The sequence below is a fragment of the Oncorhynchus masou genome, chromosome 24, assembly GCF_036934945.1.
Source record: "Oncorhynchus masou masou isolate Uvic2021 chromosome 24, UVic_Omas_1.1, whole genome shotgun sequence".
NCBI lineage: Eukaryota > Metazoa > Chordata > Actinopteri > Salmoniformes > Salmonidae > Oncorhynchus > Oncorhynchus masou.
Window position 1 is genome coordinate 55,237,459 of NC_088235.1, and position 27,041 is coordinate 55,264,499.

Genomic DNA, 27,041 nt, shown 5'->3' on the forward strand with positions numbered 1-27,041 from the left:
CCTGTGTGTGTGTGTGTATCCTGTGTTCTTTTCTCTCCTTCTCCCCTCACAGGTGAAAATCATCACTCCCCAATCAGTCAACAATCAATCAGAAGACACACCTCCTCCTGTTTCCTACCCAATCACAGTTCCTTTCCCTTGGTTTAAAAACCCTGTCAGTAGTTTGCTCTAGAGCTCAATCTCTCTGTAAATGCCATGTCTGTAGAGCTCTCTGTTACTCGCTCTTTGTGTATTAACATCTCTTTTGTTTGAGCACCTCCATAGCACTTTGTCCTCACCTGTGAGTATTGTTTTTGGTTATGGTGTTTGTTTGTTGGTGGGAAACCAAGACAAGTCGCCCATGGGCATACACTACCCGTAGGTAGACTTTGTTAAATACACTAGTTCGAACTGGGCGGACCACCCACTGTATTTTTGCTTAGTTAGTTAGCTGTTGTTAAAGTAGGCTAGTCTAGCTTGGTGTTTTTGAATACTTATTGTTCTTTCCTTGGGTCCAGCTCAGCCCCTTTTCCTGCCCCCATTACCGTGTGTTTTCAAATAAACCTTGAGTTTGATGGTAGATTTCAGTTGTCCTGGTTATTTCGTTCACACTTTTACTTTGTCACTATTATAATCTGCCTGAGTTATGTTACGGGTCTCATTACCATTCTCCCTAGACTGTCGGGCCAAAAGGGATTCGTAACAAACAGCAATATTTAGACTTAGGGATGCCACCCTTTTGATAAAATATAGAACAGTTCTGTATTTCACTGAAAGAATAAATGTTTTGTTTTTGAAATGAAAGTTTCTAGATTTTATATTTCTGTGTGTTTTTATATTATAATTAAGTCTATGATTTGATATTTGCTAGAGCAGTCTGACTGAGCGGTGGTAGGCAGCAGTAGGCTCGTAAGCATTCATTCAAACAGCACTTTCCTGCGATTGCCAGCAGCTCTTCGCTGTGCTTCAAGCATTGCGCTGTTTATGACTTCAAGCCTATCAAGTCCCAAGATTAGGCTGGCAAAACTATAGTGCCTATAAGAACATCAAATAGTCAAAGGTATATGAAATACAAATGGTATAGAGAAATAGTCCTAGAATTTCTATAATAACTACAACCTAAAATTTAACTGGAAATATTGAAGACTCATGTTAAATGTAACCATCAGCTTTCATATGTTCTCATGTTCTGAGCAAGGAACTTAAACGTTAGCTTTTTTTACACGGCACATATTACACTTTCTTCTCGAACACTGTGTTTATGCATTATTTAAACCAAATTCAAAAAATATCAGTGTTGAAAAATCATAATCGATCGACCTCTAGCCATATAAAGTGTAGTAGAATTGCATAAAATATGTCAAAATATTTCCTGTGCAGAGAAAGAAGAAAGGTAGGCTATCTGATATAGCCTATAGCCTAAGCTATATGCACTCAGCCATGCATTGAACGGTCTTTTTTGCAAAAGTTATATTATTAGCCTAGATTATGACAATCCAATCTACTCATCACATTCCGAATAGTGGGCTCTTACATACTGTAAGTCTGCAAATGTGATGATGAATGGAATGCTTTGCAGGGTGCGCAAAGTGTTTCTGGGCTTATAAAACAAGTGTCACTAGGAGGAGCAGTGCGTGGGTTGCTATTTTTGTTGGCCAAATATCACATAGCTTATGAATGCATTTCTAACGGGTAATAGACCAAACAATGCAATTATTTGGAAGGTGCTTATTCAAGGTAGTCCAGGTCACATCCCATGTCCTCTCAGATGAGCACCCTAGCACTGGATTAGTTGCCCCTAGGGAGAGTGTGTGTGTGCACCTACGTGTGTGCATGTATGTTAGGGTAGAGGGCAGATTCAAGGGGACCCTGTCAGGAGGTATGCGCTGTGCAGTTACACACAAAATAACACACACACACACACGTAAACACATCCCTGACTCCGCTAGCACTTTTCTAACTGGGATAAAGGTTAAAGCCCCCCAGGGGCAGTCCCAGGGAGGTGTGTGTGGAGCTGGTCTGACCTGCACAGGCCCAGCTGATGTCCATAAAGCAACTACAATGCATAAAAAAACTCTTACCAATCGGAAATGTTTACTGATTGCCAGAAGGCTGGCCTTCTCAATTATTGAACACAGCACAGCCATAGTGTTGACAGCCATCATTTGTTAAGGTGCTGGCTCTTGTCGACAAAGCTCTGTTTTATAATGATTTACCCATGCCAGAGACTATGGCACATAATGCCATGCTGAATGTACATGTACAGTTGGTTCTTTGGAAGAGAGAGGACATTGCTGACCTTAGATGAAAAATCTAAGAGCAGAGGAGTAGCAGGCAGGACAGATGGAGACCAGAGAGAGCACAGACACACAGACATGGCTAGAGCCCATGGAAACCAGACAGACAGGAAGCATGTTACCTTCAGGCTTTTAAAAAATGTGATGAAGCATTTATTAATTGCTTGTTGTGATTAACCATGTTATTTACCACTATGGCAATATTGGACAAAAGTCATGCCAATACAATTTAATTCAATTTGATAGAGCACAACACAAGGCACACAGACATAGGGAACCGGATTGTCACCGACACATAAGGGGCTGCAAGTAGCCAAGTAGCCTAGTGGTTAGAGCGTTGGTGTCACGCCCTGACCTCAGAGATCCTTTTTATGTCTCTATTTTGGTTTGGTCAGGGCGTGAGTTGGGGTGGGCATTCTATGTTTTGTGTTCTATGTTTTCTATTTCTGTGTGTTTGGCTGGATGTGGTTCTCAATCAGAGGCAGCTGTCTATCGTTGTCTCTGATTGAGAAGCATACTTAGGTATCCTTTTCCTACCTGTGTTTCGTAGGTAGTTGTTTTGTATCTGCAACATACAGAACTGTTTCGGTTTAGTTCATTCATTCATTCATTCGTTTGTTTGTTCTTGTCGTCTTTGTTATTTAAGTGTTCCATTAAAAAATCATGAACACGTACCACCTTGCACCTTGGTCCTCCTCTTCTTTAAACAGCCGTTACAGAACTACCCACCACCAAAGGACCAAGCAACGTGGAAGAGAGGACTGGACATGGGAGGACATCCTGGACGGCAAGGGATCCTACACATGGGAGGAGATTCTGGCTGGAAGGGATCCCCTCCCATGGGAACAGATGGAGGCAGCCAGGAGAGCGGAGGCAGCAGGAAAGGGAAAACAGCGGTATGAGGGAACACGGCTGGCAAGGAAGCCCGAGAGGCAGCCCCCCCCCAAAAAAATTGGGGGAAGCACACGGGAGTGTGACGGAGTCAGGTTAGAGAACTGAGCCCACTCCCATTGCTTACCGGGGAGAGCATGTGACTGGTCAGGCCCCGTGCAATGGGATGATGCGCACTGAGTCTCGGCCGAGCATTCACAGGCCGGTGTGCTCGGTGCCAGCGTCCCGCATTTGCCGGGTGGAAGCTGGCATCCAGCCAGAACGGGTCGGGCCAGCTCTGCGCTCGAGACCGCCAGTGCGCCTCCACGGCCCTGTGTATCCGGTGCCTCGGCCAAGAAAGAGGCCTCCTGTATGTCTCCCCAGCCCGGTGAGTCCTGTGCCTGTTCCCAGAACCAGGTCTCCTGTGTGTCTCCCCAGCCTGGTGAGTCCTGTGCCTGTTCCCAGAACCAGGTCTCCTGTGTGTCTCCCCAGCCTGGTGAGTCCTGTGCCTGTTCCCAGAACCAGGTCTCCTGTGTGTCTCCCCAGCCTGGTGAGTCCTGTGCCTGTTCCCAGAACCAGGTCTCCTGTGTGTCTCCCCAGCCTGGTGAGTCCTGTGCCTGTTCCCAGAACCAGGTCTCCTGTGTGTCTCCCCAGCCCGGTGAGTCCTGTGCCTGTTCCCAGAACCAGGTCTCCTGTGTGTCTCCCCAGCCCGGTGAGTCCTGTGCCTGTTCCCAGAACCAGGTCTCCTGTGTGTCTCCCCAGCCTGGTGAGTCCTGTGCCTGTTCCCAGAACCAGGTCTCCTGTGCGTCTCCCCAGCCTGGTGAGTCCTGTGCCTGTTCCCAGAACCAGGTCTCCTGTGTGTCTCCCCAGCCTGGTGAGTCCTGTGCCTGTTCCCAGAACCAGGTCTCCTGTGTGTCTCCCCTGCCTGTTGAGTCCTGTGCCTGTTCCCAGAACCAGGTCTCCTGTATGTCTCCCCAGCCCGGTGAGGCCTGTTCCCAGAACCAGGTCTCCTGTGTGTCTCCCCAGCCCGGTGAGGCCTGTTCCCAGAACCAGGTCTCCTGTGTGTCTCCCCAGCCTGGTGAGTCCTGTGCCTGCCTCCTGTCCGGAGCTGCCGGAGTCGCCCTCCTGTCCGGGGCCCCCATCCGGCGTCGGCGGCGAGGGTCCCCTCTCCAGAGGCGCCACCTAAGTGGGCCAAGCCTAAGGTGGAGCAGGGTCCACGTCCCGCACCAGAGCCTCCACCGTGGATAGATGCCCACCCAGACCCTCCCCTATAGGTTTAGGTTTTGCGGCCAGAGTCCGCACCTTTGGGGGGTGGGTACTGTCACGCCCAGACCTTAGAGATCCTTTTTATGTCTTTATTCTGGTTTGGTCAGGGCATGAGTTGGGGTGGGCATTCTATGTTTTGTGTTCTATGTTTTCTATTTCTGTGTGTTTGGCCGGGTGTGGTTCTCAATCAGAGGCAGCTGTCTATCGTTGTCTCTGATTGAGAACCATACTTAGGTAGCCTTTTCTCACCTGTGTTTTGGGGGTAGTTGTGTTGTGTCTGCACCAGACAGAACTGTTTCGTTCATTCTGGTCGTTGTTGTTTTTGTTATTTCACTGTTCCATTAAAAATCATGAACACGTACGACGCTGCACCTTGGTCCTCCTCTTCATTAAACAGCCGTTACAGTTGGACTAGTAACCGAAAGGTTGCAAGATTGAATCCCCGAGCTGACAAGGTAAAAATGTGTCATTCTTCCCCTGAACAAGGCAGTTAACCCACTGTTCCTAGGCCACCATTGAAAATAAGAATTTGTTCTTAACTGACTTGCCTAGTTAAATAAAGATTTTTTTAAATAAAAACTTAGCCTGGCTGGTGTTCTGCCATTGTAACTGGTGCCTCTATGTGCCTGAGACCAACAGACCAAGCCACACACAGTATGTGAGAGCCCAATCACTTCTGTAACATTAAGAGAGGGCTGGAGATAGAAAGATGGGAGGCAGAGGGGGAGAAAGAAGACAGCGCTGGGAGGAAGAGAGTGAGGTAGGGTGATTTGAGGCTATGGGGTGAGAAGATGAAGGATGGAAGAAGAATAGGGATAAAAACAGAGAGGCAGGAGGATATAGAGAGCAGTGTTAAGTGGCGGAGCTCCTGAAGACTGTTCTCCCATCGTTTTCTCATGGTGTCAGAGGGGTGACTGAGCACCAGACATAAATTTCCCAATAAACTCTGCTTCCACAGCAGCGAGGGAGGGAGGGAGCAGAGAGAGTGAAAGGCTGACAGAAAAAGAGAGAGCAAAGGATGAGAGGGAGAGAAAGAAATATGAACACACTTCAAGCCCTTCATACTTTACTGTACACCCTGTTCTGACAGGGATGTGAGTTCAAAGCAAATAAACTATAGTGTACATAGTAACACAGGCCCACTTCTCAATTACACTCTAATCCCTGTTTAATATGCCATTAAATTAGCAATCCTCTGATAAAAAAAATGGATCTTAATGTTAGGCTTAGTGAAATTACATTGCCATGAGCAGCACCGGAGATATTGAGATGAGCGAGATTCACCACTTCGCTCTCACACAGTCCCACACAGTATCTGCTCATGTGCACGGGCAACAAAACAGCAGAGAAGTTGAGCCTTGCGCTTCAATACTCTATTTTGGCAATTTGAAGGCACAGAGATACCGTGACGAGATCCTGAGGCCCATTGTCATGCCTTTCATCTGCCGCCATCACCTCATGTTTTAGCATGATAATGCATGACTCATGTCACAATGATGTGTACACAATTCCTGCCCAGTCATGTGAAATCCAATCCCTGTCAGTGGTGTAAAGTACTTGATAACATTTATTTTTACTTCACTACATTCCTAAAGAGAATAATGTACTTTTTACTCTATACATTTTCCCTGACACCCAAAAGTACTCGTTACATTCTAAATGCTTAGCAGAAAAGGAAAAGGGTCCAATTCACAAGCTTATCAAGAGAACATCACTGGTCATCCCTACTGGCGGACTCACTAAACAGAAATTCTTTATTTGTGAATGATGTCTGAGTGTTGGTGCGTGCCCCTGGCTATCCATTAATAAAATAAAAAACAAGAAAATGGTGCCATCTGGTTTGATTAATAATATAAGGAATTTGAAATGATTTACACTTTTACTTTTGATGCTTAAGTATATTTTAGCAATTTAATTTACTTTTGATACTTAAGTATATTTAAAACCAAATACTTTTAGACTTTTACTCAATTAGTATTTTACTGGGTGACTTTCACTTTTACTTGAGTCATTTTCTATGAAGGTATCTCTACTTTTACTCAAGTATGACAATTGGGTACTTTTCCACCACTGCCATAGATTAAGGCCTACTGAATGTATTTAAATTGACTGATTTCCTTATATGAACTGTAACTCAGTAAAATCTTTTAAATTGTTACATGTTGCGTTTATATTTTTGTTCAGTGTATATTGTAGTGTCTTTCAGGCAGGAATTTCCTACCGAGTAGACAGTAGTGTGTAAATGAGAGTGTAGTTATGTGGTGATAAGTGCAGTGTCAGGCTAACTGCTCACCTCCAGGACTCAAACCCTGTGGCCTTACAAACAGCATCCACTCAGCACTCTACAGTAATCTTTACCAACTCAGGGCTGCACGCACGCACGCACACACACTTACTCAGTCTCTCTCTCGCTGTCGCTTTCTCTCTCTGTCTCACACACATTTAAACATGTGCACATTCATTCTTAAAAGGAACGACACAATCACATAATTTATCCCCAAAACATGCATACTGCCTGCTCCCACTCCCCATCTCAGACGCTCGAGGGCGCCAGGCTACCTTTCATTAAGCACACCTGTCACCATCATTACGCACAGCTGCGTAATATTGGTCTCACCTGGATTCCATTACTTTGTTGATTACCCCCTCCATATCTGTCTGCTCCCCAGTTTGTTCCCTGTGTCAGCATTGATGTCATTATTTTTCCCCTGTCCAGACGCTGTTCCTGTTCTGTTACATGTCCTTGTTTCATTAAATGTTCATTCCCTGTACCTGCTTCTCGTCTCCAGCGTCGATCCTCACAGAATGCTGATACCACTAAAGGAAGCATCAAGGAGTTTGTGTTTTTGTTTTTGGTTGGTGAGGTAGCGTCCTGGTGCCGTCCCTGATGGAACCATGGCTGCTACAGCTAGCTCTTCGGGATTCCACGCCCTAGCTGGCAAGAGAGGTCTTTTTGCCCTGGTTGGCTCGGCAGACGGCCACCCCACATCATGCTTCAGCCGGAACATCAGTTCCCACGCCTCAACCGGTCAGCCGGGCTCCCACGTCCCAGCCGGTCAGCCGGGCTCCCACGCCCCAGCCGGTCAGCCGAGCTCCCACGTCCCAGCCGGTCAGCCGGGCTCCCACGCCCCAGCCGGTCAGCCGGGCTCCCACGCCCCAGCCGGTCAGCCGGCTACCACGCCCCAGCCCGCTCGCCGGGCTCCCACGCCTCAGCCGGCTCGTCGGGCTTCTACACCTCAGCCAGCTTGTCCTCTCTGGCATTTGTGGGTGCCAGGCTGCCCTTCATTACGCACACATGTCACCATCATTACGCACAGCTGCGCAATATTGGACTCACCTAGACTCCATTACTTTGTTGATTACCCCCTCTATATCTGTGTGCTCCTCAGGTTGTTCCCTGTGTCAGCATTGATGTCGTTATTTTTTCCCTGTCCAGACGCTGTTCCTGTTCTGTTTCATGTCCATGTTTCATTAAATGTTCACTCCCTGTTCACTCACATACTTCTCGTCTCCAGCATCGATCCTCACAATATTTGTACGTATAAATTAGGCTTTTACTATGAAAAGAGGAACATTTGTCTAGGTTATTATAAAAATCCGTTTGATGTAATGTTATTTAAATGTAAAATAAAAGCCTCTTATTTAACTAAGTGGACAGCCCTACTCCCTCTCTCTCTCTGTTTATCAAGGACACAGTCCTGCAAAATAACTCCCTGAACTCTTAGACACACACACAAATGCCCCTGGAACAGTGGGTAAAAATAAATAAAAGATGCTAATAATAATAATAATAAAAATGAACCAAGGAGGCAGGACCCTGCTGTGCTTAGTGGCACAACTGCAGGCTGTGTGCGTGTGTGTTGCCTGACTCACAGCCCTGAACGCACACGACTGTGTTACCTGTGTTGATTTCAGACACCCTGGGGAGTGTTACATCATATGCCCTCCCCCAATCACTCATACACACACGAACACACACCCACGCACGCACAAACTCCACCACAACTCCACAGAGAGAGAATCCCACAGAGCAGTGACATCACTGCTGATTTGCTAACACTGTAACTACTGCTGAACCACATTGGTGATACCACTAGCGATGGTACTGTTTCTGTATCATACCGGGGTATACGGTATTACTGAAAGTGCACACAAGGTGCGCTAATAAAAAGAATTCAAGTACAAGTATGTGGACAGCCCTTCAAATTCGTCGATTCAGCAATTTCAGCCACACCCCTTGCTGATAGGTGTATAAAATCGAGCACAACGCTATGTAATCTCCATAGACAAACATTGGCAGTAGAATGGCCTTACTGAAGAGCTCAGTGACTTTCAAAGTGGCACCGTCATAGGATGCCACCTTTCCAACATGTCAGTCCTTCAAATTTCTGCCCTGTTAGAGCTGTGCCGGTCAACTGTAAGTGCTGTTATTGTGACGTGGAAATGTCAAGGAGCAACAGAGCACAGAGCCTTGAACTCAACCCAATTGAATACCTTTGGGATGAATCGGAACGCCAACTGCGAACCAGGCCTAATCGGCCAACATCAGTGCCCGACCTCACTAATGCTCTTGTGGCTGAATGGAACCAAGCTTGATCTTGAAATCTAGCCCCTTTGCTAGCAAGTTAGCAAAACAAATGCATAGCTGGAGCCCTGAGGTGGATATAATTTAATTGACAGATTCTTATAATTGACAAATCTTATAATTAATTGACAAATTTCTTATAGTTAAACTTACAGTGCCTTGCAAAAGTATTCGGCCCCCTTGAACTTTGCGACCTTTTGCCACATTTCAGGCTTCAAACATAAAGATATAAAACTGTATTTTTTGTGAAGAATCAACAACAAGTGGGACATAATCATGAAGTGGAACGACATTTATTGGATATTTCAAAAGTTTTTAACAAATCAAAAACTGAAAAATTGGGCGTGCAAAATTATTCAGCCCCTTTACTTTCAGTGCAGCAAACTCTCTCCAGAAGTTCAGTGAGGATCTCTGAATGATCCAATGTTGACCTAAATGACTAATGATGATAAATACAATCCACCTGTGTGTAATCAAGTCTCCGTATAAATGCACCTGCACTGTGATAGTCTCAGAGGTCCGTTAAAAGCGCAGAGAGCATCATGAAGAACAAGGAACACACCAGGCAGGTCCGAGATACTGTTGTGAAGAAGTTTAAAGCCAGATTTGGATACAAAAAGATTTCCCAAGCTTTTAAACATCCCAAGGAGCACTGTGCAAGCAATAATATTGAAATGGAAGGAGTATCAGACCACTGCAAATCTACCAAGACCTGGCCGTCCCTCTAAACTTTCAGCTCATACAAGGAGAAGACTGATCAGAGATGCAGCCAAGAGGCCCATGATCACTCTGGATGAACTGCAGAGATCTACAGCTGAGGTGGGAGACTCTGTCCATAGGACAACAATCAGTCGTATATTGCACAAATCTGGCCTTTATGGAAGAGTGGCAAGAAGAAAGTCATTTCTTAAAGATATCCATAAAAAGTGTTGTTTAAAGTTTGCCACAAGCCACCTGGGAGACACACCAAACATGTGGAAGAAGGTGCTCTGGTCAGATGAAACCAAAATTGAACTTTTTGGCAACAATGCAAAACGTTATGTTTGGCGTAAAAGCAACACAGCTCATCACCGTGAATACACCATCCCCACTGTCAAACATGGTGGTGGCAGCATCATGGTTTGGGCCTGCTTTTCTTCAGCAGGGACAGGGAAGATGGTTAAAATTGATGGTAAGATGGATGGAGCCAAATACAGGACCATTCTGGAAGAAAACCTGATGGAGTCTGCAAAAGACCTGAGACTGGGGCGGAGATTTGTCTTCCAACAAGACAATGATCCAAAACATAAAGCAAAATGTACAATGGAATGGTTCAAAAATAAACATATCCAGGTGTTAGAATGGCCAAGTCAAAGTCCAGACCTGAATCCAATCGAGAATCAGTGGAAAGAACTGAAAACTGCTGTTCACAAATGCTCTCCATCCAACCTCACTGAGCTCGAGCTGTTTTGCAAGGAGGAATGGGGAAAAATTTCAGTCTCTTGATGTGCAAAACTGATAGAGACATACCCCAAGCGACTTACAGCTGTAATCGCAGCAAAAGGTGGCGCTACAAAGTATTAACTTAAGGGGGCTGAATAATTTTGCACGCCCAATTTTACAGTTTTTGATTTGTTAAAAAAGTTTGAAATATCCAATAAATGTCATTCCACTTCATGATTGTGTCCCACTTGTTGTTGATTCTTCACAAAAAAATACAGTTTATATCTTTATGTTTGAAGCCTGAAATGTGTCAAAAGGCCGCAAAGTTCAAGGGGGCCGAATACTTTCCCAAGGCACTGTAACTTAAAGTTATAAGCAGTGGCGTAGCACGCACCCACGCAAGTTTTTAGTTTTTTACGATATAAAAAATCATACCGTCAGTATTTCGAAATACCCCGGTATAAAGTATAAACTGTATATCGCCCAAGCTTAGATTCCACGGTGACTGATCCTGCCATAGCCTAACCTACCCATTGGCTACTAGACACAAATTGCAAGGACAGTTTTGTTACACATGCCTAGTCAATTCCCCCTGTCTTTGTGTACATATCTACCTCAAATACCTTGCAGTATCATACAGTGATTTGGTATTGGTACTGCTACTCCATGTATATAGCTTAATTCTTGTGTATTTTATTCCTCTTTTGTAAATATTTTGCATTATTTTTAACTCCCATTGGGAAGGGCTTGTAAGAAAGCATTTCATGGTAAAGTCTATACCTTTTGTATTCAGTGCAAGTGACAAATAAAATTATATTTGATTTAAACGGTTGACCTAGCCATATACAGTGGTCATCAACTCTAGTCCTAGAGGGATACAGGGTGTGCTAACCCACATAGCCTGCACACCAAAAGACTGTGTAGGCACACTGAGCTAAAGCCTAGGCATGAGTATTATGTCTCAGATGGGGTTAATGTCTCAGACTCATCACACAAGCATAGTTCCTTGAACCACCTCAGCTACATATTGTCCTGTATAAAAATAAAAATAAAGCATTATTACTATTCTGGATAAAAACTCACCGTTCATGCCACTGTAGATGCTGCCGTGGTGAGGGGACAACTCATCTCCAGTGGTCCTCATCTGTCCCCACTCCCTGCCTGCTGGGGGGCTACTGCCGTACCTCCCCTTCCAGTGCTCTGAACTGGGGCTGTGGTTGTGGTGTCGTAACACTTCAGGGCTCCCCACAATCACCCGACCCTTCCTCAGGTGCTCTGGCGTCCCCGTCAGTGCCTGTTTGGGCTCAGGGGTCCAACATCCAGCCCCAACCCCGACCGCATTAACCCTGTGTCTCTGTGAGAGGTCAGGACTTGACTGGCCTGAACCTTGGTTTGGCCCTATCTCCTGCCCAGACCCCAAAAGCGGTTTCTGGGCCAGCATGCTAGCACTGTTGGGTTTGGAGTGGGCCTCAGCCGCCAGTCGGGTAGGGAATATGCCGTGTTTCTCTGGGCTGCAGGGCCCCCGGAGGCCCCTGGGATCAGGGCTGGTGAGGGACCCCCCGCGGGGCCTGCAGGCCTGGGGGAAGGTGTGGTAGTCCGGGGTGGAGCTGTGGCGGCGGCCTGTAGATTCGGGGCCCGGGCATTCTGGTTTGTCATGGTTGGAGCCAGGGTTGGAGCCCAGGCTGGAGCCCTGGTGAGGGGGCTTGCGGTGGGGGTGGTCGGGGCTATCCGTGCTTCCCGCACTCGAGGTGCTGCTCCCATCCCCCACGTCTCGAAGCAAGCCCAGTGTAGCCCCCCCAGTTTGAGACAGACTACTCTGGCTGTCGATTGAGCTTCTGCACCCTGCACTCTGCCCTGCTCCTCCCCCTCTCTCCTCGTCCAGTAGGATACACAGCTCTTTGAGCTCCAGGTTCTCTCTGATCACTTCTCCCTGGCGCTGCTCCAGCTCCTTGAGTTTCTGCAGGTAGAGGGCCACCTCTTTCCTCATGAGGCCGGCGCTGTAGCGGCCCAGACGCTGCCACTCCCGAGACACACGCTTGCCCTTCTGACGGTCGTCATCAAGGAAACAGCACAGGTCCCGCAGCTCCTGGTTATCCTCCTGCAGCTTCTGGTTCACATCCTGGACACACACACACAGGTGTTATATAATTTATCATATGGGATTTCTGATAAATAATGTTGCACATGCAATTGTGTATTGAGGGGGAGCATGTGTGTGCATGTGATGGTGATGTATTTTATTGATGATTTACTGTGATTTTGAAACAAATCCTAGGCCTTCCAAAATTTACTTTTTGGTTGTGTTTAAATATCCTCAGCAGTTCCATCTGTAATAGGAAAAGCATAAAGGCAACAAGTGGATCTTTGGGTAGGATTATGATATAGGCTACTTGCTACCTTCGAACCACCTTACCTTCATTATTTTCAAGGAGTTTGCAGAGGTAACACTATAGGCTACAGCTTTTTTTAACGCATGATTAGTCCATTACTTTTTGATTTGGAAACATGCCTACAAAGTCTACACAACATAAGACCGTTAGACATCCATAGAGCAGTGCGCGCCCGGCATTATCACACCTGCCTCACCTTCAAACCCCGGATCTCGGTCAGGTGCTGCTGGAGCCGGCGGTTCACCTCCCGGATCAAATTCCCGTGGTCAAGCATAAAGCCCATCTTCACTGCTTCTGCCCTCCGTAGCCGCCGCACCAACTCCTCTTTGCTCCACTTGAGCAGCTCCTCGTCGCTTATCTTTGAGAGCTCCTCCATCGGACTCTCTGCGCTATTGACCATCAGCTGGGGCTGCGTTGCCTTTTCCATCCTCGTACTAGGCTACTCCAATGGGAGGATAAAAGTATCTATCCTACAACGATCAGTAACCTACGAATTCAGTGCACAGTCCAACCAATCCTAACTTCACACATGGACCCAAATATACACTCTTTATCTAACGTCCATATAATTATACCAAATTCATGTTTGTTCTAATACTCACACGCCCATTTTGAAACTCTCCGAAAAGAGCGGTGTTCTCCTATATTCCCGCCTTTCTCAAAGTCGTCTGCGCGCGGTCTCTTCAGCAGAGCCGGCTTCTGGGCATGCCTGCCTCCTCGCGCATACAGCTGTTGCCTAAGGCACTCCCCGGTTTCGGCCAAAAGGGAGAATAGGGAGTGGCTGCTGCAGATGCATAGCAGCTCGCGCTGGGGAGTCGAGAAGCAATGGTGCGTGACTGCAGTTCTGAGAAAAATTGGGCTGACTGGAAAACTCGTGCCCCTCTCTCTCTCCCTCTTCGGAGTGGCGAGGACGCGTTGTCTTCTTGCGCCATCTGCTGTATGACTCTCTTAAACTTTAGGAGGAGCATTCTGTTTTTGCGATGACAGATGGCAGGATTTAGTCAAGGGATGCCATGTACCCCAAACATCGGAGGAAGCACAAAGTATGACAGGATGGCAGAGGGGGAAAAATGTTGCATTTTTAATAATTATACTTAATTCTATGTAAACAAAAATATATGTATATTTTTCTGCATATCTAAGCGCCTCTTGAGATGACAACTAACCCTGAAAAAATTAAAACATGTTTATTTTTTTGCATATTGCCAGCAGGCATGCCATCGAAGTGAGTTAGCTTTTTGTAGTGTATCTCTAACTCTACTAGTCACCTAGCAATTTTATGAAGTTGGCTTTAGCTAGCCCAGATAGGTTCCCCAATCTCCCAACCTCATATATACAAACATATGTGGATACCCCTTTAAATTAGTGGATTCAGCTATTTCAGCCACAACAGCTGCTAACAGGTGTATACAATCGAGCACACAGCCATGCAATCTCCATAGACAAACATTGGCAGTAGAATGACCTTACTGAAAAGTTCAGTGACTTTTAACGTGCAACCATCTTTCCAACAAGTCAGTTCGTCAAATTTCTGCCCTGCTGGAGCTGTCCCGGTCAACTGTAAGTGCTGTTATTGTAAAGTGGAAACATCTAGGAGCAACAACGGCAAAGTGGTAGGCCACTCAAGCTCACAGAACGGGCTCACAGTCGGCACAATAACTGTTTGTCGGGAGCTTCATGAAATGGGTTTCCTAGGTCGAGCAGCCGCACACAAGCTATCACCATGCCTAATGCCAAGCATTGGCTGGAGTGATGTTAAGCTCACCACCATTGGACTGGCAGTCCGACAGACAAATCTGGGTTTGGCAGATGCCAGGAGAATGGTACCTGCCTGAATGCATAGTGCCAACTGTAAAATGTTGTGGAGGAGGAATGCTGGTCTGGGGCTGTTTTTTTTATGGTTTGGGCTAGGCCCCTTAGTTCCAGTGAAGGGAAATCTACAGTATACAATGACATATTAGACAATTCTGTGCTTCCAACTTTGTGGCAACAGTTTGGGGAAGGCCCTTTCCTGTTTCAGCATGACAATTTTTTATTTTACCAGGCAAGTCTGTCAACAAATTCTTATTTTCAATGATGGCCTAGGAACAGTGGGTTAACTGCCTTGTTCAGGGGATTCGATCTTGCAAGCTTTCGGTTACTAGTCCAAGGCTCTAACCACTTGGCTACGCTGTCACCCAATGACCCCATGCACAAAGCAAGGTCAATACAGAAATGGTTTGTTGAGATCAGTGTGGAAGAGCTTGACTGGCCTGCACATAGCCCTGACCTCAACCTCATCGAACACCTTTGGGATGAATTGGAACACTGACCGCGAGCCAGGCATAATCTCCCCATATTGGTGCCCGACCTCACTAATGCTCTTGTGACTGAATGGAAGCAAGTCCCCGCAGCAATGTTCCAACATCTAGTGGAAAGCCTTTCCAGAAGAGTGAAGGCTGTTCCAGCAGCAAAGGGGGGACAAACCTCATATCCAGATTGGTAGCAATTACTAAATGTACTGGATAAGACACACATTACTTTCAATCTTTTACCCAGATTTTAACAGAGATGCAGAGAAACATTTTTGTTTCTTTAAAAATATATACACCCGTCAGGAGGATACAGACAGCTCAATAGATATACTTAGACATGAAGGAAAATACATGTATTTTTTATATAGAATTAAGCAAAATGATTGTAGCTCTAGATTGCAGGAAAAAGCTTTCAGGTGTCTGAAAAATGAAATCCAGACAACCCCCTAGCCATGCACCCCTTAGATTTTTGGGGTGCATGATGTCCCAGGCTTAGGCTATAAATACATGACATTACCTCTTGATTTCCCCTGGCCAGAGGAGATCAGAGCGCATCGGCCTTTCTAGACTACCTGCATCTGTGGTTGTCTGTAGGCTACAGTACAGACTGAAGCACAGATTGTGCACAAGTTTACAAATCATGAGGCAAATCAGTCTTAACAACAGTACTTTGTACCAATTTCCAATGCTTTTATGTCAATATTTTTTATTAATTAAACCAAAATCAAAAGTACCTGGGCAAATGCCAGCTCGCTATACTTTTGCCGGCAGCCATGCTGTGCTGATCTCTGTAACATGTATACTGTAGATGGAAATCGCCACACAATGCTACAAAAGAAGAAACATATGCTATATGTATGATCTACTATCTCAACATTCTTATATTGCACCTAACAAACTTTTTGTTACATATCACAACATTTTTTAGATAGTATCGACATTAAAAAAAGAAAATTGTGGCGGGAATGAGCTTCCATAATTTGGAGGCTTATTATATTCATGGTGCCTTGATATTAAACGTTTGGAAACCCCTGCGAAGAAGATACTTAGTTGCTCTATTGACCACTGAGGGGAGCTCTCTTACCATGGTTGGGCAGAATTCTACCACTCATCACGATGACTATGTGGGCCCTAGGTAATTCAATAATGAATGCTACAACATAGTGTTGGGGGCCAGAGAGGTGGTCTTCATGGCAAGACAAAGCAGGGAGTAAGGTGTGTTGAGGAGTGGATGATTTCATTTACTGCTGTTGTCAGTGGTTCAAAAGTGCAGGTGCAAAATGTAAACCAACAAAAGGAACAGGTAGATGAACAATTGTATACAAAGGCCTACTACAAGCAGGCTTACTACAGGCCTACTACCAACACTTACCGAGTCATCCGTGTGACAGTCATAGGCTACAGTTCAAATGAACTAACAATGAAATAGAGAATGAAAAGGTAAACTATAGAATGAATAGCTATTGTTGAAGGCCAGCGAATCAGAGTGAGTTGTTCCCCACAAAAGGGCTTTATTACAGGCAGAAATACTCCTCAGCTCCCCACCCCCTCTGCTGATCCCGCAGGTGAAGAAGCCGGATGTGGAGGTCCTGGGCTGGCGATGGTTGCACGTGGTCTGCAGTTGTGATGCATGTTGGACTTCTGCCAAATTTTCAAGACGTTGGAGGCGGCTTATGGTTGTGAAAAGAAACAGCTCTGATGGACTTTCCTGCAGTCAGCATGCCAGTTGCACGCTTCCTCGAAACTTGAGACATTAGTGGGATTGTGTTGCGTGACAAAACTGCCAAATTTACACCTGTGAGGTTGATCGATTATCTTGATAACAGATAAAATGCTCAATAACAGGGATGTAAACTAATTTGTGCACAACATTTGAGAGAAATAAGCTTTTTTAAATTTAAATTTTATGGAATCTTTTATTTCAGCCCATGAAACATGGAACCAGCATTGTACATGTTGCATTTATTTTTGTGTTCAGTGTATTTACTGTAGGTCAGGAGCTGAGTGAGAAATTGAGCATCACAGTGGAATATGTGCAGTGTCTTGGATTTTGTCTTTGCATGGTGAGTTTTATCAAAATATATTAATAGTTTGAATAAAATATAATCTATCTCTGTTTTAATGTAATATATTATTTTTCAACACCATATTTTACATACCACATTTAGGTATTTACCATTTTACATTCTACATAGTATTAGACAGTTTGTCATGTGGTCATCTCCGTCATGATATTTGAACTGGTAATTACATCAAGGATGGAGCCTCAAATCACTGCTGAATGCAGTTTGACATGTCTGTGGTTTTGTGTTTTGCGCCCCATGCTCAATCCATCAAGGGGAAGCCAGGGGCAATAATGTCCCAAACAAACTCATGTACATCCACAGACACCAAGACCAAAAAATTAGTATCAATTCTCTTCTGATTAGCAACCCTGGACTTAATACCTTGTCTCCTCACCATTAATTTAGCCAGCCCATAGCATTGCTTGTCTGTTGAGAATAAGTCACCCCAGTCAAAGTCATACCAGTAGACGTAACAGTCCACCTAGTAAAATTTTGTTAAAAAGATGTTGAAATGACTATGTTCGAAGTCCAAGCCAAGTTAGGTTTTGGTTGAAAGTGAAAGTTGAAAATACTTATTTTTCAGGTCGTTGTTTTGACGGCTTGAAAACAACTTAATTCCAATGTACTTGCAGCCTATACACATGGACACAGTATAAAAAATTGGTATATGACATTTATTAACAATCATACATCACTCCAGTATTTACACAGAGTATTTCACATGCACATTTTTTTGTGGCTCCCGAGTGGCACAGTGGTCAAAGGCACCTCATCTCAGTGCAAGGTGTTACTACAGACTCTGTGTCACGGCTTTAGTCTGTAGAAGAAGGAGTGGACCAAAATTTATTTTACTAGGCAAGTCAGTTAAGAACCAATTCTTATTTTCAATTACAGCATAGGAACAGTGGGTTAACTGCCTGTTCAGGGGCAGAACAACAGCTTTAAACCTTGTCAGCTCGGGGATTTGAACTTGCAACCTTCTGGTTACTAGCCCAACACTCTAACCACTAGGCTACCCTGCTGCCCCAAAAAATACAGCGTGGTTGTGATTCATTTGATTAAATAGAGAGACTATACACGAATAAACTAACAAAATAACAAACATGTGAAAACCTAAACAGCCCGATCTGGTGCAAAACACAGAGACAGGAACAATCACCCACAAACACACAGTGAAACCCAGGCTACCTAAATGTGGTTCGCAATCAGAGACAATGACTAACACCTGCCCCTGATTGAGAACCATATCAGGCCAAACACAGAAATAGACAAACAAGACATCCAACATAGAATGCCCACTCAGATCACACCCTGACCAACCAAAACATAGAAACATACAAAGTAAACTATGGCCAGGGCGTGACACTCTGGTTCAATTCTAGGCTGTATCTGTCACGCCCTGGCTATAGAGAGACTTTTATTCTCTATTTTGGTTAGGCCAGGGTGTGTCTAGGGTGGGCATTCTAATATCTTTATTTCTATGTTTTGTATTTCTTTGTTTTTGGCGAGTGTGGTTCTCAATCAGAGGCAGCTGTCTATCGTTGTCGCTGATTGGGAATCATACTTAGGCAGCCTTTTTCCAACTTGTGTTTTGTAGGTAGTTGTTTTCTGTATAGTTTATCTTTTTTTCACTTTGTTAAGTGTTATGATAAATAAAAATCATGAACACTTACCACGCTGCGCTTTGGTCCGATCCTCATTCTCACGAGAGACGTTACAGTATCACAACCAGCTGTGATTGGGAGTCACATAGGGCGGCGCACAATTGGCCCAGTGCCGTTAAGGTTTGCACGGGGTAGGCTGTCATTATAAATAAGAATTTGTTCTTAATTAACTGGCTTACCTATTTAAATAAAGATTAAATAAAATATTTAGCCTCACAATTAGGTGTTTTACCTTTTTCTCTTCAGGACAACCAGGGCTACAAGTACAACACAGAACAATTTGACATAAACAGTTGCATTCATCAGTTTTATTGACAAAAAAATAAGTTCAATCAAAGCAAAAATTGATAAAAAATGAATATACAGTGCATTTGGCAACGATTACAGCCTCAAGCCTTCTTAGGTATGACGCTACAAGCTAAGCACACCTGTATTTGGGGGCTTTCTCCCATTCTTCTCTGCAGATCCTCAAGCTCTGTCATGTTGGATGGGAGAGTGTCGCTGCACAGCTATTTTCAGGTCTGAGAGCTCTGGAGCAGGTTTTCATCAAGGATCTCTGTGCTTTGCTCCATTCATCTTCCTTTCAATCATGGCTAGTCTCCAAGTCCCTGCTCCTGAAAAACATCCCCACAGCATGGTGGTGTGTGTAAACACCATGCTTCACAACTTATATGTGTATAAACGCAGCATGTGTTTACACACACATAAGCATTGTAGCTCTTATTGCAGAACTTATTGTGCATATTGCACATTCATATTGCAATGTACAGCCTTAACTATGGATCTTGCGTTCATGAAATGGGGTATCAGCCTATTCAATGACACCCACAGAACACAACTGTGAAGAGTGTACACAAATATTAGCATTTTAGCTCATATTGCAGGACTTTGACTGTGGGAAATCACCTCCCCAGTCAGTCTATTGTGCATATTGGATATTTATATTGCAATGTACAGCATTACCTATGGATCTTAGGTCCATGAAGGTCCACCCGTAGCATTATATCAGCAGTGTTCTTTTTGCACTATAAATTATTTGTTCTTTCTGCTGCCACTTTAATGCATAGTCTCTCTTGTAAAATATATTTTACAATCTCAATGTCCTTCTCCTCTGTAAATAAAGTACAGATGAGAATAAGAATGATGACATAATGCTGTATTTGGAAGTCAAGTCAGTCCACAGTCTCCGGTTAATCCTCTGCCAGAGTGATTAGAAGGCAACTGGTTTTAGGAATGCAGTACAGCAACCTCAAATGTATCCAGCCACCTTCTCAGAATACCATTCTCAACTTCGGCAAGAGAAGTAAAGACAGATGAGAATGTTCCATATTATATCAACTCAAAGTAATGATACTTACAGACAGATGTACTTTCGTACCTGCAAATTACTTTACATATATATTCAAGTAAATCAATAACAAAATATCAATATACTCAGCTTTGCTTTCAGAATCTTTTGTTGTGTTGACAAGGAAGTGGATGGATTCATATCAGACATGACCATTTATGTTGTGCTGTTTTACATTTTTCACCAAAGTGATTGACATTTACCCTGAAGTACCCCATCATACCAGATTAACTACTTCTGTTCTCACCATCCAACAACCCCCACCCTCAAAATAGCCTATCTGGATAATTTGCATTTTCTTATGCATTACAGTAAAATGTTATTTGAATGTGTTATGTTTATATTTTGTATTTGGACATTCCTTTTAGGCTGTGCTAAATATTTTTAATGACCCTTTTCAATATTATTGACTGTCTTGTACTAAGAGCTGAACGCTAACTTGAGATTCACACTGCCATGTACAAACCTAATCTAACTTTCACTGAAACTGTATATCATCTGCATATTAAATTATCTTATATGGACAGGAACCCTGGTTGTTCATATTGAAGTTGCTTATCACAGAAATAGCACACTGCCTGTATACAATCCACCTGACTTACCCCTGAAACGGAATTCATTAATGGCCTATTGTATCTCTAGTGAGGTTGATAACAAATGACTCATGTGCAGTACCTGCTCATCAATTCTGATTATACAGAAATGTTTGTCCTATATAGAGAGCAATAGTTATGGCGTCTTTTTATAGGCAGTAACTCGCACTGACTCCGCCATGGCTCGTTGGCAAAGCCTATGGGGATAAGAATAGTGTTTTTGGATAAATGCCGGAAATACGGTTTGTGGTAAACACAGGCTTAGGAGATCTTATATGTTCCTCTGCGGAAAGCTGAGACTCTCACGAACACGTTGGTGTTCTTCTTTGGCACTAGGATGCCCACAAGCCCCACAAAACTCATCTGAAGGTCCAACGGTAACAGTTGAAATAATGAATGTAGTGCATAAGGAGATAGTTTAGTGCCTACATTAAGGGAATACATACATGTACAAATATATACATTTTTTTTTAAATACTCCTGAACTTTCTTATATTTCTCAGATAGAGGACAGTCACTTCAGAACAAACTTCCTTTAGATTTGTTTTTGGGACTCTGTTTGTCCATGTATTGAATCTGTTATTCAACACTTTTCTATCGTCTAATAGCAGTAAGGCCAAATTCAATGTTTCATCCAATATTTTTGGGGTATTTTTTTTTTACATCTTAATTAATATTCAAAATCAAATATCCAAATTCTCCTTGGTATTGTTAGCTTAGAACCCCCCCATTTTAGACAGGGCTTTGACTCTAGAGGGTTAATCTGTCAGCACAGGGAGCTTGTTGGCTGAGTCTCATGAGGGATTTGCTGTATCAGGGGCAGGTTTACTGAGAAATGGCCCGAGCATCCTTTTCCCAGTGATAACAGCTGGTGAGAGGAGCAGCTATTGCACGCTGTCAATGCTCGACCGCCCTATCTCAACTCTGCCATGTAATCCTAAACGATCCAGAAAGCAGGAAGTTTAAGACCAAAAGCTATATTTAGACAGGCTCAGACAGTGGTGTATAAAGGCAAAGTCTCCTCCACACCAGATATAACTGAGGACGAAGCCATGCAAGACCATTGAGACCTGGGTAAGGATGTTTTGTTTTAACTGTATGAGAAGTTGTCTCTCTTCGTTCACTTTAAGTGTCTATCATTGTTTTTCGTGCTGGTGTTGTAAGTGTTGAGTGGATTTCTTTCTGTCTACCTCATTATCCCTATATTTCTCTTTTCCTCTAGATTTCTGTGTGTTTATCTGTATCTCTGTGTCCATTTCAATCTCTCAAGCATCTCTATTCCCCCAGGCACTTCCTCCCTGTCAGTTCCTCCTCCCATCTACCCTCTCTCCACTCCTGTCATTCTGGACTTGGTAATATGGTTCTACCTCGAACCCAGAATGACTTGCAAAAACCGCCATATGAAAGTAGGTCAACACTGAACAGAGCTCCAACTTCCTGCACATATAATGCTGCAGCTAAACATATAACAGGATTCCATGTCCAAAACTAAAAGCAGCCTTTCCTGAGTACCACTTCCTGCTTATTATTTAGGAATTCCTTGTATTTGTTCCCAGCAAAACCAGAAGTAATACCACTAAAACATTAAACATTTAGTAAAATGAGGCAAGCTTGCTTTCACCAGAAGAGTATTCTGATATTGGAAATGCTATCTGGCTCTTTAATACAACTACACTCATCTCAAAACACAGACCCTGAGTTTGGCTTAATCTTCTGCTGCTTATTCTGTCCTTGTCTGACTATAGTCTGGGTCCCTCACTATGCATCCCAGGCTTCAGGTTCAGTGGACACATACACTTGAACAGAACCCTCCTGGCTCCAGACACAGAACATGAAGAGTTGAAGTGTGGCCTGGTCTTTATTGTGTCAATCCCTAACAGTTGGTACTGTGCCCCATTTCTACTCCATGTACTGTATGCATTATCGATGCTTGGTTGTTTATCTGATATCACGACTCAGGATATGACCCAGATGCAAATACAGGAGCCGGATAGTTTGGTTCTTAGAAAATGTATTATTACAAAGGGGCAGGCAAAGGATAGGTGTGAAAAAGTGCGAGGGAGAGGAGGTAGAAAGAAATCAAATCAAATTTTATTAGTCACATACACATGGTTAGCAGATGTTAATGCGAGTGTAGCGAAATGCTTGTGCTTCCAGTTCCGACAATGCAGTAATAACCAACAAGTAATCTAACTAACAATTCCAAAACTAATTTCTTATACACAGTGGAAGGGGATAAAGAATATGTACATAAATATATGAATGAGTGATGGTGCAGAGCAGCATAGGCAAGATACAGTAGATGGTATCGAGTACAGTATATACATATGAGATGAGTATGAAAACAAGGTGGCATAGTTAAAGTGGCTAGTGATACATGTATTACATAAGGATGCAGTAGATGATAGAGTACAGTATATACGCACACATATGAGATGAATAATGTAGGGTATGTAAACATTATATTAGGTAGCATTGTTTAAAGTGGCTAGTGATATATTTTACATCCTTCCCATCAATTCCCATTATTGAAGTGGCTGGAGTTGAGTCAGTGTGTTGGCAGCAGCCACTCAATGTTAGTGGTTGCTGTTTAACAGTCTGATGGCCTTGAGATAGAAGCTGTTTTTCAGTCTCTCGGTCCCAGCTTTGATGCACCTGTACTGACCTCGCCTTCTGGATGATAGCGGGGTGAACAGGCAGTGGCTCGGGTGGGTGTTGTCCTTGATGATCTTTATGGCCTTCCTGTAACATCGGGTGGTGTAGGTGTCCTGGAGGGCAGGTAGTTTGCCCGGTGATACGTTGTGCAGACCTCACTACACTCTGGAGAGCCTTACGGTTGAGGGCGGAGCAGTTGCCGTACCAGGCGGTGATACAGCCTGCCAGGATGCTCTCGATTGTGCATCTGTAGAAGTTTGTGAGTGCTTTTGGTGACAAGCCAAATTTCTTCAGCCTCCTGAGGTTATAGAGGCGCTGCTGCGCCTTCTTCACGATGCTGTCTGTGTGAGTGGACCAATTCAGTTTGTCTGTGATGTGTATGCCGAGGAACTTAAAAATTACTACCCTCTCCACTTTTGTTCCATCAATGTGGATAGGGGGGTGTTCCCTCTGCTGTTTCCTGAAGTCCACAATCATCTCCTTAGTTTTGTTGACGTTGAATGTGAGGTTATTGTCCTGACACCACACTCCGAGGGCCCTCACCTCCTCCCTGTAGGCCGTCTCGTCGTTGTTGGTAATCAAGCCTACCACTGTTGTGTCGTCCCCAAACTTGATGATTGAGTTGGAGGCGTGCGTTGCCACGCAGTCGTGGGTGAACAGGGAGTACAGGAGAGGGCTCAGAACGCACCCTTGTGGGGCCCCAGTGTTGATGATCAGCGGGGTGGAGATGTTGTTGCCTACCCTCACCACCTGGGGGCGGCCCGTCAGGAAGTCCAGTACCCAGTTGCACAGGGCGGGGTCAAGACCCAGGGTTTCGAGCTTGATGACAAGCTTGGAGGGTACTATGGTGTTAAATGCCGAGCTGTAGTCGATGAACAGCATTCTCACATAGGTATTCCTCTTGTCCAGATGGGTTAGGGCAGTGTGCAGTGTGGTTGAGATTGTGGACCTATTTGGGCGGTAAGCAAATTGGAGTGGGTCTAGGGTGTCAGGTAGGGTGGAGGTGATATGGTCCTTCACTAGTCTCTAAAAGCACTTCATGATGACGGAAGTGAGTGCTATGGGGCGGTAGTCGTTTAGCTCAGTTACCTTAGCTTTCTTGGGAACAGGAACAATGGTGGCCCTCTTGAAGCATGTGGGAACAGCAGACTGGTATAGGGATTGATTGAATATGTCCGTAAACACACCAGCCAGCTGGTCTGCGCATACTCTGAGGGCGTGGCTGGGGATGCCGTCTGGGCCTGCAGCCTTGCGAGGGTTAACACATTTAAATGTTTTACTCACCTCGGCTGCAGTGAAGGAGAGACCGCATGTTTCCGTTGCAGGCCGTGTCAGTGGCACTGTATTGTCATCAAAGCGGGCAAAAAAGTTATTTAGTCTGGCTGGGAGCAAGACATCCAGGTCCGTGACTGTGCTGGATTTCGTCTTATAGTCCGTGATTGACTGTAGACCCTGCCACATACCTCTTGTTTCTGAGCCGTTGAATTGAGAGTCTACTTTGTCTCTATACTGACGCTTAGCTTGTTTGATAGCCTTACGGAGGGAATAGCTGCACTGTTTGTAATCGGTCATATTACCAGTCACCCTGCCCTGATTAAAAGCAGTGGTTCGCGCTTTCAGTTTCATGCGAATGCTGCCATCAATCCACGGTTTCTGGTTCGGGAATGTTTTAATCGTTGCTATGGGAACGACATCTTCAACGGACGTTCTAATGAACTCGTACACCGAATCAGCGTATTCGTCAATGTTGTTGCCTGACGCAATACGAAACATGTCCCAGTCCACGTGATGGAAGCAGTCTTGGAGTGTGGAATCAGCTTGGTCGGACCAGCGCGCTTTCAGTTTCACGCGAGCACGGGCAGACAGAGGTTCGTAATCCAAGGCGGAGTCAATCAAGGACAGAATGGCAGGCAGGCTCAGGGTCAGGACAGGCAGAAAGGTCGGAACCGGGAAGACTAGAAAACAAGAACTAGATTACTGGAGAAACGGGAAATACGCTGACAAAACAAGACAAACTGGCAAAAGACAAACAGAAAAAGACAGGTGAAACAGATCAGGGTGTGACATTACACCCCCCCCCCCATACCCTCTTCCCAGGACCATGTAAACGGAACCTTTGGTGAGGTGAGTGCAGAGAGGTGGGGAATCCAGGGTGCTGTAGCCCCAGATGAAGCAGCGGTAGAAATGAGCAAACCCCAGGAAGCATTGAAGCTCCACTCTGGAGGTTGGTTGGGGCCACTCCACCACCGTTTTCAGCTTCTTAGGATCATCTTAGGATCTTAGATGTTGATCCTGAATGTTCCCTGCAGCGATGACATACCCCTTAAAAGAGTTAGTGGAGCGATGGAATTCACATTTTTCCGCTTTAACAAACTGGTTCTCCAGGAGGCGCTGGGAGGACGTCATTGACCAGGGCCTGGAACACTGCGGGAACATTGGTCAGTCCGAATGGCATAACCAGGTACTCATAGTGCCTGCTAGCCGTGTTAAAAGCTGTCTTGTAGGCGTTCCGAAGGTCTAATTTTGAGAAAATGGTCACCACCCGGAGGAGAGGACTGGTAGAGGGTAACGTTTTTTTTACCGGGATGTCATTAAGGCCCCGGTAGTCGATACATGGGCACAGGGTTTTGTCCTTCTTCTCCACAAAAAAGAACCCTGAGCCGGCCGGGGAGGCGGAAGGACGAATAATCCCTGCAGCCAGAAAGTCCTCAATACACACTTCCATTGTCTTGGTCCCCGGACCAGACAGGGAATAAAGCAGCCCCTGACGCAGTGTAGTGCCAATGATGCAGTCGTAGGGTCGATGTGGAGGAAGAGATGCGGTGCGGGCCTTGTTGAAAACCTCCTAGAGGTTCTGGTACTCCGTGAGAACGGATGAGAGGTCTGAGGCTTTTCCCAAGCCTGAAGGTGAACGCACAGGGGCAGGCTATGCAGCCTTGAGGCAATGTGCCTGGCAGAACAGGCTCCAACCCAGGATAGAACCCATAGCCTAATAGATCAGGTGGGCGTCCAATAAAGCTCTCGTCGGCCCCAGATTCTCCCCGGAGAGATTTAGACCGCTACCCCATAGCAGGATAGTATAGAGAGGAGTGTGAGTAATGGGAGATCTGGATGTAATATGGGGAAAAATGCACCAAATTAATGTTACCGTGGCTTGCGGTCTAGTAGAAAGTCAATGGAATTGTTCAAACAATGCATGAAAGACTTGGTCATGGCATTCTGCCAAGGTATGGAGTCCCTACATAAGGTTATGCAGTAACTCCTCGTGTCTTCCAATAGTGGCTCCTTGGAGGGAGCCAGTGTCCAAGTCTGCTGGGTCAGTCATGGCTAGATTGTACTATCACGACTCAGGATATGACCCAGATGCAGACACAGGAGGCAGATAGTTTGGTTCTTAGTATATTTATTTTTACAAAGGGACAGGCAAAGGGCAGGTCGAGGGCAGGTAGAGGTTCGTAAGCCAAGGCAGAGTCAATCCGGGACAGAACAGCAGGTAGGCTCAGGACAGGCAGAAAGGTCGGAACCGGGAAGACAAGAAAACAAGAACTGGAGAAACGGGAAACACTTTGGTAAGAGCTGACCAAACAAGACAAACTGGCAACAGACAAACAG

General features: G+C 44.9%; 1 protein-coding gene across 1 annotated transcript in view; it reads right to left on the reverse strand.

Annotated features, from left to right (window-relative positions):
* LOC135511642 (coiled-coil domain-containing protein 85A-like) overlaps positions 1–13,620 on the reverse strand; it is a 49,273-nt gene extending 35,653 nt beyond the window's left edge. The window contains exons 1-2 of the mRNA XM_064933125.1: positions 13,006–13,620; positions 11,503–12,538 (exon numbers count right to left, since the gene is read on the reverse strand). Of these exons, the coding sequence (XP_064789197.1) occupies positions 11,503–12,538; positions 13,006–13,236 (1,267 nt within the window). The 5' untranslated portion in view covers positions 13,237–13,620. The remainder of the gene's footprint in view (positions 1–11,502; positions 12,539–13,005) is intronic.
* Positions 13,621–27,041: the final 13,421 nt, after the last annotated feature.